Here is a 14,106-nt window from a genome sequence, read left to right as displayed (position 1 = left end):
TTATAAAAAAGCTACACACGGTAATCTAAAAACAATGAACTGCATCAAGGTTCGTTTATTTCAAGCAATTAGGCAACACTGATAAAATAAAATATGTTTTTTTGTTTTTCTTAAATTACCCACAATACACATTAAACGTTGGCTAGTTCCTGTGAGACATTAACAATGAGGTCTTAATACAGGAATTGAAACTTGAAGTTACAAAGTGGTAGGGCCTTCACACACACATTGCAGGTTAGTGGGTCTACTCCGAAGAGGGGGGGGGGGAGTGATATATATCTCTGATTGAAAAAAAGATGGCAGTGTTTCGGAGACACATAAACATGCACAAAAGTAGCAGACTAGCTTTCGAAGCATTTGCTTCGAGCGGGCTCACTAGTATAGAATATACAAAACAAAAGGGCACACAAAAGCTGGACGTAGGACCAGAAATTAACAAACATCAGAGTTATATTTAAATTTCGACATAATCTCTGCACAAATATTTTCTTAACATTAGTGACACATTGTGCAACAGCACCAAATTCCTTCTACTGTAGTTTGTGCAGCTTTTTCTGCAGAATCAGCAAGATTTAAACAGAAAAGCCTGATTTTTAAAGGATGATTGCAGGGTGCTTGTATACTGTAATAAGTATAAAACACAATATACCCATGATCATACATAAGGTTTTTTTTGGTTTTTTTTTATTGCAAAACATCTCATGATCAAGATGCTTCCTTTATTAACCCTGAGTCAGCATCATGTGCCAGACACTTTATTTTAGACTGGTGGCTCATATACTTCCATGCCAGATTCTTAGTTACTCAGAATGATCTTCCAGCTTGCTAAACCGAATAAGAAAAATGAGAAATTGTATTTTATTCAAATATCTAAATAAAGAAAGAGGGGAAAATTCCTAGAACTCGGAACATTAACGCATTCATTGCCATGGTTATTTTATAACCGGGTTATTACATGTCAGCTCACACCAGGCAGTCTCAGATTTTATGTAAAAAAAAACTATAGTTGAGAGGATGTCAAACACCTATTTCTGCCAAATCTCTCAACTGTGTGACAATTAGTTTATTAAAAATGGATTTTTCAATTTATCAAATTTACAAATCTTGGCTTCAAGTTTATTAGAAGTATCACGTGTGTTTATTCATCATGACATTTGAACCCCTTAGGTAACTTTAGAGATATAGTACTGAAACAAAATTAGGATATCTATCAGTATGGTACAGTTTTTTAGTAAAAAAAAAAAAAAAAACCACAGAAAGTTTGCATTTGATTACTGTTTAGTTATTTTATTTACAGTTTCTTATATAGCACAGAAGATTTTGTTGCGCTTTACCATTGTAGACAGTGATTAAACAAACTGGGTAACAACGGACAGATTTGGAGGTAAGAGGGCCCTGCTGCAAGCTTACAATCTATAGGCCTTACTGCGTTATTGAGGGTTATTGCGTGTGGAACTTAAATATCATAGGCTTGCCTGAAGAGGTGAGTTTTCAGGGAATGCGAAAGTTTGGAGGCTAGTGGAGAGTGTTATTGTGCATGGAAGGTCAATCCATAGGGTGGGAGCAGCCCGGTGAAAGGCCTGTAATAATGAATGGGAGCTAGTGATCCGTGCAGAAGAGAAATGCAAATCTTGTGCAGAGCGGAGTGGCCAAGATAAGAGATATTTTGTGATAAAGTAAAGAGATATAAGCTGGTGCAGTATGGTTAATAGCTTTATACGCGAGAAGTATTTTATATTGAATATGGTAAAATACAGGCAACTAATGGAGGGACTGGCAGAGTGGATCAGCAGATGAGCATCTTGGGTACTAGTGTAGTTTCACGGCGCCAGTTATGTAGTTAGCGTATCATCCCTTTCAGAACCGGGTTAGCGTAGCGCCCCTGTAGTCGCGTGAGCGTCCCTGTCAAAGCCGGCATACTGTTCCCTGTAATCTAAGTGTCTGTCAACACCGGCGTAGTTAGTGTAGCGTGTTCATGCGGCCGCTTAGCGTAGCCAGCAGCCCTGTCAGATGTAGCGTAGTGTTCCCGCAGATAGCGTAGCGTAGTAAGTCAGCTGGTAGATTCCCTGAGACAGACATATTTCAGTTATGGCTGCTAAAATAATAGCTTGATGAGGGAGGCCTGCACAGTCGACCTCCTGTCGCAGCCTCATCAGCGTATTGGCGGCCCAGGCACCATTGTTGAAGTGGAAGAGAGCCTGTTCACCAAACAAAAGAGCCAGGTTGGCCGCATGCTGCCCCAGAAGTGGATCTTTGGGGGCATCTCCAGGGAGACCGGAAAGCACTTCATAACGGCAGTTGAGAGGCGTGATGCCAGCACCCTCATGGCTGCCATCGAGAGGCATGTGCACCCAGGGACCACAATTTATTCTGACTGCTGGAGGGCCTACAACATGGAGCAGTTGGAGCAGGCTGGGTACTACCACGCCAGGGTGAACCACCGGTACGAATTTGTGGATCCGGACACTGGGGTTCAAACCCAGAACATGTGGGGTTCCTGCAAGTGGCACAATAAGCACCAAAGGGGCACTGCGCGCCATCAGCTAGACTCCTACTTGCAGGAGTTCATCTGGAGGAAGACACTTGGCGCAGAAGATTCCTTCCTGCGCTGACCCTGCTCCCCCAGGCAGAGAAAGATAACGAACTGCGCCAACGTCGGCTGCTGTTTCTGCCAATGCAGTTTCAGAGGAATGACCTTCACTTTTTTGTGTGTGCTTTATTCTTCTTCTTAATTGTATTTTTATTTAATAAAATTTTCCTTGATTATTCTTCTTAATTAAAATCCAGTTACCAGTAAACACATGTTGTCATTACTGTCTCACGTGTATGATATGGCAGGTTGTGTTCCTGAAACACCCCCACCATCCACGGCAGCCCGAAGCATGGCGAGCCCCGTGTGGGGATGCGGTACACGTCCTCCCGACCTTTACATACCCCCACTATCCATGTCAGCGTGGAGTTGTATTTTAAAAAGTGTGGCAAGCGCAGCGAGCCCCGTGTGGCGATGCGGTACACGTCCTCCCGACCTTTACATACCCCCACTATCCATGTCAGCATGGAGTTAATTTTATAAAGTGTGGCGAGCGCAGCGAGCCCCATGTGGGGATGCGGTACACGTCCTCCCGACCTTTACATACCCCCACTATCCATGTCAGCGTGGAGTTGATTTTAAAAAGTGTGGCAAGCGCAGCGAGCCCCGTGTGGCGATGCGGTACACGTCCTCCCGACCTTTACATACCCCCACTATCCATGTCAGCATGGAGTTAATTTTATAAAGTGTGGCGGGCGCAGCGAGCCCCGTGTGGGGATGCGGTACATGTCCTCCCGACCTTTACATACCCCCACTATCCATGTCAGCGTGCAGTTGATTTTATAAAGTGTGACTCGGAAAACATGTGAAAAAATTCGCATCCGCTCGCCACGCTTTGGGCTCGGTGGCTCACCACACTTTATAAAATCAACTCCACACCAACGCTCGCCAGGCTTCGGGCTGCCGTGGATGGTGGGGGTATGAAATGTAGGCATTTGCCAGTATGCAACATGGAGCACTGGCAAATGCCTCCTTTATTGTACATGAGACGCAATTGTGTCCGCACCCCCTTTGTGCAGGAGACGCACACACTCCTTAACACCTAGTTGCTGTACCCAGCCGCATTAGTTACTAAAACGCATGGGCGTCTCAGACGCACCTACGTGTCGCACAGATGGCGCGCCTCTCAACAGTGTCAAACGCAGCAGAAATGTTGGACGCACACCAGAACGATTTGGCCCCAATTCCGTCAATTTCAATGCAATTTTGACTGATTATATGTAAATTGGGCATGTTTTAGATTCCATTACGATATGATGCATGTCCCTCCTGGTCATTTGGTAATTTGAGATCCTACTTGCTGCAGTCAGGATTTCTAAAAGATCCCTTCAACTGGGTACAGATCGTGATCGGACTATATGCAGATCGTGTGCTCCAACAAATCATTTGACCATAGTACTATGGGCTCCCGATTATAATCGTTCTGGTGTGTACCCTACACACCACATACGTAATTAACACAAGAAACTTGAATTTCCCTAAATTGTTAAAAAAATAAAAAAGCGTATTCTGTTTTCAGTTACTTCCTTGGATAGTAGGCACGAATATAAGTAACAATACACTTCTCTTAAAAGCCAGAACAACATACTTGTTGATTGTTTTCATTTCATGTGTACCAGCACATCTTGTTCCTCCTCAATACATTGAATTAAATATACCCAATGTAATGGAAGTTACCTTACACTGCTGCTATGAATGTTCCAGGTTGCAGATGTCATCTACATTTGTTGTGACTGATCATAGTGACACTAACTCTGGTTCTTGCTGTCTTCATGTCATCTGATGACACCCACAAAAAAAAAAAAAAAAGGAGGAAGGGGGGGTTGCCCACCGCCACTGCAGGTTCTGCACCACTGCACTGAGAAGGGTTGAGGTGACAGTAGAGCATGGGTCTTCGAACTGTGGCCCTCCAGATGTTATGAAACTACAAATCCCAGCATGCCTTGCCACAGTTTTAACACCCTTATAGCAAAACTGTGGCAAGGCATGCTGGGATTTGTAGTTTCACAACGTCTGGAGGGCCACAGTTTGAAGACCCATGTAATAGAGCAAACACTCTAAAAAGTTCACGTAAATTTCAAACCACTGGTGCATCTGGTCACCCAAATTCACATAACCAACTTACACAGTAGGTCTCAGGGAAAAAAAATGAGTTAGTAAAGTCTAGAACACTATGCAAGTAAAATATATTGCTCCAAAGAGCCATTCTGAGCGATATATTTTACTATCTTGTCTAGTGTGCATACTCAACATAATTAATGATGCACATCAATGATCCCATACTCATCTGTTCAGAAAAGACAAGGTGGGACCTAGGGTCAGCATGGCCGCTGCCAACGATATCACTGGTTACACACATCGGCTAGTGTGTACAGAAATCTGTTATCGTATGGGAGCAATTCACTATTTGCTCCAAAACTGACAAAAATACTAATTCAGACAAATTTGTAAGATCAAATTGATTTAACAATTTTTCAGTGTTGGGTATCAAGTTATCAATTGTAATTTGCCCCCATATATTACCATATTTTCATTTAAACCAACCATAATGGACAATAAATATTTAGGTATATGGCAAACTTCATTCGCAATGCAAATATCACCCCCAAATATCAAAAAGTGTGTGTGTGTGTGTGTGTGTGTGTGTAGCTTCAAGAAATTGTGAACATCACTTCACTTGTATGTCATCAAGGGCCAGATGCACTAAGCTTCAAAAGTGATAAAATGGAGAGTGATATACAACCAACCAATCAGCACCTGTCTGACATTTTTCAAACACAGTATGTTACATTGCAGGTAGGAGCTGATTGGTTGGCTGTTTATCACATTCCATCTTATCAATTTTGAAGCTTAATGCCTCTGGCCCCTAGTGCGTACACAGCATTATAGAATTTTACAATTGAGGTTTCCCTGTTTTGGGTTTAACACTATGTCAGCACTACTGTAAAACTGGGTACACACTAGACAATGCATGTTCAGCAACTTTGTTGGTGACTGGATCCGGCATCGGCAAGTACATCCACGCTGACGTTGGCCGCCGCGAGCGCGCAGCATAAACAATATAGTATTTACACAGATTTGCACAGAAAAAAAAACATTATTTATCATGCATATAATTTAATATATAAATCGGTACTTGTTTCATAGCACGGCGCCCATCGCATACCATACTTAGTGGTGTGCGATGCGATATTCATGTTAAATTAACAGGAGTGCTTCTACAATTAAATATCGCATAGCGTTGCATGCCAACAAATGGCATGCAATGCGATTTTTAATTGTACAAGCACCCTGATGGGTGCTTACAATGTTAAATGCACCCTCTTTGTCAATGCCACCTCCACTATCATGCCAACCCGAAGCGTGGTGAGCGCAGCGAGCCCCGCGAGGGGACGCGGAATACATGTAAAGTAATCCGTGTCCGCTCGCTGTGCTCGCCACACTATCTAAAATCAACTCCACGCCGACGTGGATAGTGGGAGTATGAAAAGGTCGGAGGACGTGTACCCTCGCCACACTTCGGGGTGGTGTTGATAGTGGGGGTGGAGTTGCCAATGGGGGTGCATTTAACATTGAAAGCACCCATCAGGGTGCTTGTACAATTAAAAATCGAATCGCCTCGCATGCCGCTATATTGCATGTACTACGATCAAACTCGTGGGCGCCGTGCTAGGAAACAAGTACCATATAATCTAATTTGCACACACCTTAATGCTGTGTACACACGGGGGCGATAGGGGCTGAAATCGCTGGGAATATGGTCGCTGAGCGACCATATTGCCAGTGATTGGAGTGTGCACCAACGATAAATCGCTGGGTGCGCGCTCCCGTTTTCAGCCCCTGAATGGTCGCTGGTCGGAGGAGCATGCTCCTCCGACCAGCGACATCCCCTGCCTCTTCACCCAGCAGTGTTTAAATTTTCATCTGCGACCATCTCTGGTCGCAGATGAAAACTGGACACGGGGCAATATGATTGCTGAGCAATATATTGCTAGCGATCATATTGCCCCGTGTGTACGCACCTTTAGAGTTTGCACTGTTATCTGTTGTTGTGATACAGTATCTGATTTGTTTTCAAAAACAATGGATTACACTGATTGCCGAACAATGTTTGTTTTGGAGTGCAGACATTCAACATTCCACGACTGAAACAGAGCTTTAAGAAAAGTATCAGTCATGCAAAGGTGGGGACATAAATGGACTGGCAGGGGATGACATTTGTAAATAATTTACATTCCATGTTAGGAATTCAATAATATCATATACCAATAAAAAATACCATACGAGGCAGGATATTGCCACCCTCTAGCACACTTCTCTGCATTCTGATCCTCTCATGTGTGGCGTCTGTTCCTTTCCAGCTGCTACTGAAGAGGTCATCGGTAGGCATCAGGTGGCCTTTCTTGGCCAATTAAAAACTGGTTTCAAGTGGCCAGAGAGCAAATTCCCAGGTCATTCACACTTAACCTGGGTCGCCAAACCAGGAAGAAAGATCCGGTAAAAGCCCAGGTTGATTGCAGGGACACAAAGAAAACATGAGAAACCCATGTTGACTTTTGCCATGCCAACCTAACAATCCACACCCATCTTTTACGGTTTTGTTCAAGGGAACTATAATTGTCTAGAAAAGGCCCTGTACCAGTGTTCCCTCTAAGCTGTGCGCGTGTGCGCGCGCACACAACTCGACAAGCGTGCGCACAGACATTACAACAGAGCGCACAAAGCAGCAGAGGTCCCTTTTTGCAGTTGTGGACTCAATTAATGTGTGTTTCACCCATTAACTACATTGTGTGCTGTGTTTTGAATGTTTAAATGTTTAATATCATTTTGAAGTAAAGTTAACACAAATGCTGAACGTCATTTTCCAGTTCTATATAAGTGACGCACAAAAATTTCAAGTTCCTTCCACAGTTGCACAGCCAAAATCTTTTGCCGCACACAGCCTTCGTAAAATTAGAGGGAACATTGCCCTGTACCCTACTTCACATTTGCCCAACTTTGGGTGGAGTAAACCAGGAAATTCCATAGTTCAAAAGTAACACAGCAATATACAGGCCTCATGGTGTGTACAATGCAGCATACAGCTTTGATTATATAGTCAAAATCGCATCGGGATCGCACAAATCGAAGCCCAGATCTGCACTATCTAGTCAAAAATCACATGCATGTTGGGTGGCTTGCCGTGTGATTCAATCCCGATGTGATCCGGTCTCATCGGGATCCAATAACAAACCTAATTGACCGTGTGTACACACCAGCAGATGCAGATTAAAACATTTGTATTAGTTGTCTGAAAATGAATTAGAAATCACAGTAGGCCATTCCACTCATACCTGTATATCTAGCAAAAACACAATTAACTGGATTCAGTAGTTTTCTCTCCACGAAGAACAGACAGCTTGAAATTACAGCATCCAGCAAACTGAGGGGTAGAAATATGAAGGCCCGATATGGGCAAGAAATGTAACCAGCACCATTATCTGCGCGGATATCGCTAATCCCCAATGTATTAGAAAGTGTGCTCCTAGATGCTATACCAATAATGCAGGGCAATGTATGAGTGGTCAGTAGCACTGACTGTTCAGACACCATCAGCTACTGATTTCAACAGCAGGTGTCTTTGCCCACTCACTACAGCACTGTCACTGACTGTGGTGGCTGGTGGCATTTGGCTGCAGCGAGACATCACAAGAATACAGCTCTCATATGACCACGGGAGACAGCCAGGAGGTGAGACAGCGCATAAGCACTAGGCTGATGAGCTGTATCCTCTAGAACACGGGTGTCAAACACAAGGCCGTGGGCCAAATCCGGCTCGACAGACCTCGTCATGTGGCCCGCGCAGCCGCCGCCAGCCTTCACCTTTTATTCTCTTTTTTGAGAGTTTTTTTGCACTGCCGGTGGCCATGTTCCTGTGGTCTTTTAAGATGTCTGCAGCCACAGGAACATGGCCGCCGGCCTCCACGGCTAGGTGGAGGAGGGCCCGGCAGCCAGTTCCCTCTTATCGAGGCAGTGGCAGACGCTGGGTGGGAAAGTCATGACGATGATGCCTCCCACCCACGCTTCTGCAGAGAGGAAGGAAGGCAGGCCGAGTCGGGGGGCCGCAGCAGGACAGGCCGCGCCGCAGAGAGTGGAATTGAAATTACTGGAGCCGCAGCAGCAGCAGTAAAGGAGCCTGAGGGATAAAATACAGTAAGTTACATAAAAAAACAATATATCTGGTGGTGGTGTCATGGCATTACTTTTATATTATACAGGGGGAGCAGCCTGTGGTGTCATTATTATTGTACAGGGGGAGCAGCCTGTGGTGTCATGGCATTATGCCATGACACCACAGGCTGCTCCCCCTGTATAATAATAATGCCATGACACCACAGGCTGCTCCCCCTGTATAATAATTAGTGTCATGGCATTACTATTGTTATATTATACAGCGGGAGCAGCCTGTGGTGTCATTGCATTATTATTATACAGCGGGAGCAGCCTGTGGTGTCATTGCATTATTATTATACAGCGGCCCTTTGAGGGTGACCAAACTGCTGATGCGGCCCCCGATGAATTTGAGTTTGACACCCCTGCTCTAGAAGGTATCGCCGATTGGGGGTTGTTTTCGCTCTCCCCCCCCCTGCAGCAGACAAGAGATAGATGTAAGAACTGGCATTATGGGTGAGAAGTGTTATCAGTGCAGTTATGTGTGCTGATGTCACTTCTCCCCAATGGCCAAATGTACTAAGCTTGAAATTGATAAAATGGGATAAACCACCAGTTAGCTCCTGTCATACTACATATTGGGGCAGATGTATGAACCAGCGTTAAGTGCAAAAATGCACATAACGCTGGTTAACTGGGGGAGGGGGGGGGGGGGATTACGATTTCCCTAGCGCACCTAACGTGCGCTAGTGACAGCCCGCAGAGTTATGCTCGGAGGGGCTGTCCCCTGCAATCCCCCCAGGGATTAACGGCCGGGGCAATGCATTAACAGCCTTCAAGGCTTTAATTCACCCCGGCCGCTTCGCAAGCTTAGGGCTAGCATTGTCCTATCCCCCACTGTGGGGACAACGCTAGCCCTCCATCTGGCTTGGGCTGCGCTGGAGATCTCGCGGTTTTATCGAGATCTCACGCATGCCCAGAAAGCCGGCCAGGGGGAGGACTGCGAGTGCGCATGTGCGGGGCGGCGAGGGAGACGATAAGGAGAGCCGTTCACGCTGGGGATAACAGCTCTCCTTATCTGCTTAATACATCTGCCCGCTTCTCCACGTTATGCTGGAGAAGCGGGACTCGTTATTCGCCAAACGTTATAGGCAGATTAATACATCTGCCCCTATGTGCTTGAAAAATTACAGTTAGGATCTGGTCAGCTATCACTCTCCATCTTATAGCTTTAAGGCTTATTAGTACAAGTAAGAAGGCGGAAAAGTGTGTGACGTGAAAAGGGGCACTATGTGTGCCGAGGCACCCTGGGGTGCTATGGAGCACTTGCAGGGGTGCCCTGGGTTGGTGGTCCATGCCCAATTCAAATTATTTATGGTCCATGTAAGAGACAAAAACAGTACTTGTGGCTTCACATTATATAATGAATCCTGCCCATCTCAACATAACGGAACCTAAAGGCCCATACACACGGGACAATTTTAGGGCCATTTCTAAGCGATCTGACTAGAAATTAAGCACACATCACCCCGTGTGTAGAACCCCCCCCCCAGCTGGATTCGGTATGAAATCCCGACAGGGTCAAAATCCCGACATATAGAATGTGCAGATGAAACAGTCAACATGACTTACCGTCGACAGGTCGACATGGGTTTTTCACTGTGTTTTTTTTTACCTGAATGTCGACACAGACGACATGGACATAGTTGGAAGTGAACCGCTGCGCTCGGCACACTATTTTATTCTCCCACCACCCCTTAGTGGATGGTAGGGCATGAAATACCGCCTGTCGAGTCAAAAAACAGTGAAAAAAACCATGTCGACCTTGCGACCTGTCGACGGAAAGTCATGTTGACCGTTTGACCTGTACATTCTATATGTCGGGATTTTGTCCCAGTCGGGACAATGTGCCAGCGAATGTGTGTTGAGCGATGTATGCTTAAGCACATCGCTCGGCATGTGGCACCCGGGTGTACGGGCCCTTTAGGACTCAATAAGAAGTGCTTAAAAAAAGTTTTGAAAAAACGGGACTAAGCACTAGGCTTATGCGCTCTTTTGGGGATTTTCGCTCCCCTGCTTCAGCAAACATGGTGTTAATACTGGTCTGTGTGACTTCCTGTTTCGCCTCAGTAAAGAGGAGAAGCTAGCAGAAAGTTATGGCACACTTTAAGTGCGGGCATAATACATCTACCTCTGAGTGCCAGCCACACCCAGGCTGGTGTCGGTGGTATAAGATTGGCATTTTATACTGCTGCCAGATGTGCTGCAAGGCATGTAGCAGAAAAGGGAGAACAAAATGACAGGCAGGCACTAGCTAGGTGGCTACATACGTATAGACACGTTTACATGACAGACACATGTATAGAGCGCAGGGTGCACACAGTTACCTGATCGGCGCCGAACGGGGTGATGTTAGCCTTGACGGAGCCCACTCCCAGCCCTACGATGACCAGCCCTATGAAGATGGGGACGGCGCAGTACCTGCCAGTCTGCTCCCTGCAGGGCACGTAGGTCCCGTTGGAGGTGCCATTGGCTGTGCTGCAGTTCTCCACCCGGGCCTGGTCGATGCCCCCGCAGAATCCGGTGCGGGTGTCGGAGTAGGTAATCAAGGGGAAGAGCAACATGCCCAGCAGGTACAGCACCATGCTGAGGAGGATGGTACAGAAGCGCCCGATTAGCGCGTCCGCCAGCCACCCCCCGAACGGGGACACCAGGTAGGTGATGCCCATGAACAGCAGCAGGGCCTGGCTGGCCTCGGTGCCCTCCCAGTTATACACTGGCCCGTTCAGGAAGAGTACCAGGTTGGATGTGATTCCGTAGAACGCCACCCTCTCCAGCATCTCGGACAGCAGCACCGCGGCACAGGCCAAGCGCCGGCCGGAGAACACTGAGCCCGCAGCGGACGGGGGGGCATCCAGCCGGCTGCCCAGCAAGGGGCTCCGCTCGTCGGACTCTTCCATCAGGCCTGATATGCGGGTAGCGCTGCCATGTAACGCCGGGACTGCGCCGCAAACACCGGGCACCCTACACCGATACAGGAAGTGCCACGCCCCCACTCTGCTTAACTCTTATCGGTCCAATCATCGCGCCGCATGCATGCTCGTCACTGCCACCCTGTCCTCCTGCCACGCCTACCTAGCGGCTGCTCATTGGCTGCAGGTACCGGTTATCATGTGACGGTGATGTAGAAGTACACAAGCCTCACGTGTCTTTGTGATCACGTTGGAGATGGGCAAAACGGGTCACTAACGAGAGCTGGGATCCAGCAGCTCAGTTCGTGAAAAGATCCGTATCTTTCACGGCTCGACAGGTCACTTTGACAGAATGGGTAAATTGATAATAACGACGCATAGTTTTACTATCATTTTTTGCCATTTTTTGTACTTTTTTTTCAAACAGTGAGCTGGCAACCATCGATGGTGTCTGCACCGATGGCCATCCCTAGCAGCAGCCTTGTTCTTTCTTTTACTTGCAGTCGCAGCACTGTACTCAGTCTCCATAGTTAGTACGTCTCAGCTGCCACAGGTGGCAGTGCTAAGATCAGACAAATGCATTGTAATTAAAAACGAAACAAAGTAAAAGAATGACGGGTCACCTTTTTGGGATCGGCAGCTCCCTCAGTCTTTTATGGGATCCGTTCAAAAGACCCGCTTCATTCGCGAACGATCCATCTCTAATCACGTAGGAAGGGGGTTGAGGAGGTGGCTGCTGCAGCAGAGTCAGACTGTATGAAACTGACATAAACATACCTCCCAACTGTCACGATTTTAGAGGGACAGTCCCGATTTTCGGGTCCTGTCCCTCTGTCCCACCCGCGGCAGGCATTGTCCCGCTGCGGGGGGTGGCAGTAGGGAGACCCCCCAATCTAGTAGAATAGATGCTGTGCGCATGCGCACAGCGTCTATTCTCGTATGAAAATGAGGTCGCGGCTAATTAGCATAAGCCGCGCCCTCATTTGCATACGCCACGCCGCGCGAGTGTCCCTATTTCTTCGGATGAAAAGTTGGGAGGTATGCATAAAGGTGCCCATACACTTATCCGATTTGAACCAATTTCACCAGACCCTCCAACTGTACTGTTTTAGCCGGTACAGTACCGTTTGTTAAGGGTATGTACTGGCTAAAACCAATTTTCCATTTTGTACCGGGTTTCCAGCTTCCTGGCTGCAGCTGACAGCAGCGCAACCATGCAGGAGCAGTGCGACTCAGCAAATGGGGAGAGACGTGGCTTGGCAGGCGGTGAGCAGAGCAGCGCGTGTAGGGGGAGTAGGAACACACAACTGCCTTCTCTGTATGAGCTGCTCCGCTGCTGGATCCGGTCAACTGTGACCACACACCCTTTGCTTATGACTACACCCCTTTATCAGTGGCCATCCCCACAGATCGGGCCAAGAAATCGGGCTGGCAGCAGCTGTGTCTGTGCATCTGGTAGCGGCAGGGTCCGGGCAGCTAGTAGCTGTGGGGAGCTACATACTTGCCTACTTTTCACAAAGCATTTCAAGGAGATTGTGTGAAGGTGGCACCTAGAAGCATAGACAGCTACATCTGGGAGGGGTCATAAAATGACTTACATCCAAATGTATATGAGCCCCAAAGCAGTTAGTAACATCTACTTTACCTGTTAAAGAAAAGACCCTGATACGTGTCAGGGCTTGTTCATGTATTGTGTTTTAAAAGTGGTTCCATATAAGTGGCCATGACAAACCACATTTGAATTAAGGTAGCCATTGGGATCCTTGTGCTGTATAACCAATGCAGGGAAATGCCACTTATGATTCCACATAAATGTATATATCTCTGATCTCTTTTTTCTCCCCAAAATACAGATGGAGACAGCCTCAGTGTGCGACATATCTCTAGTGCTGGCAGATGTTGGGGGGGGGGGGGGGGGTTGTTTCACAGAGAAGGAAAGTAGTGACTGCTTAGAGTTAGTTAGCAGTACTGTACAGTTGACACACATTACGTCATCATTTGTGCAGGTCGCTGTCAAATGATGACATAGTAGGCCTTATTCTGGTTCACTCTTAGAGCCAAATTCCTTCTCAGATGGACAAAACCATGTGCACTGCAGGTGGGGCAGATATAACATGTGACAAACAAGAATTTAGAGATAGCACTGATCCAAGTACTTTTGTATAAATAAAGTTTTCATTTTTTTTTTTAAATAGTACAATTTATGATTAAATATACATAATTTACCGGCCGGTGATAAGCAAGTATAAAAGAATTGCATTTATAAGAATTATATTTATAATATGACTGTCACTTTAAGTAGCAAGGGTAATGGCAGTACATTGCTTTTCCTAACTCCGGGTTAGTATGAAGGTTAGAGTTCTGTGACCAACAGTATAAAATGGGTTAGCCCAT

The 14,106-nt window shown here is 46.4% G+C and overlaps 1 protein-coding gene across 1 annotated transcript in view; it reads right to left on the bottom strand.

Annotated features, from left to right (window-relative positions):
* Window positions 1-11,799, bottom strand: part of SLC15A4 (solute carrier family 15 member 4) — a 51,395-nt gene extending 39,596 nt beyond the window's left edge. Inside the window, exon 1 of the mRNA XM_083150581.1 lies at window positions 11,128-11,799. Within this exon, the coding sequence (XP_083006707.1) occupies window positions 11,128-11,700 (573 nt within the window). The 5' untranslated portion in view covers window positions 11,701-11,799. The remainder of the gene's footprint in view (window positions 1-11,127) is intronic.
* Between the last annotated feature and the right edge of the window lie 2,307 nt (window positions 11,800-14,106).

Source organism: Crinia signifera, chromosome 1, assembly GCF_055691185.1.
Source record: "Crinia signifera chromosome 1, ASM5569118v1, whole genome shotgun sequence".
NCBI lineage: Eukaryota > Metazoa > Chordata > Amphibia > Anura > Myobatrachidae > Crinia > Crinia signifera.
The sequence above is the reverse complement of the archived record's forward strand: the minus strand, read 5'-3'. Positions and strand labels throughout refer to the sequence as shown.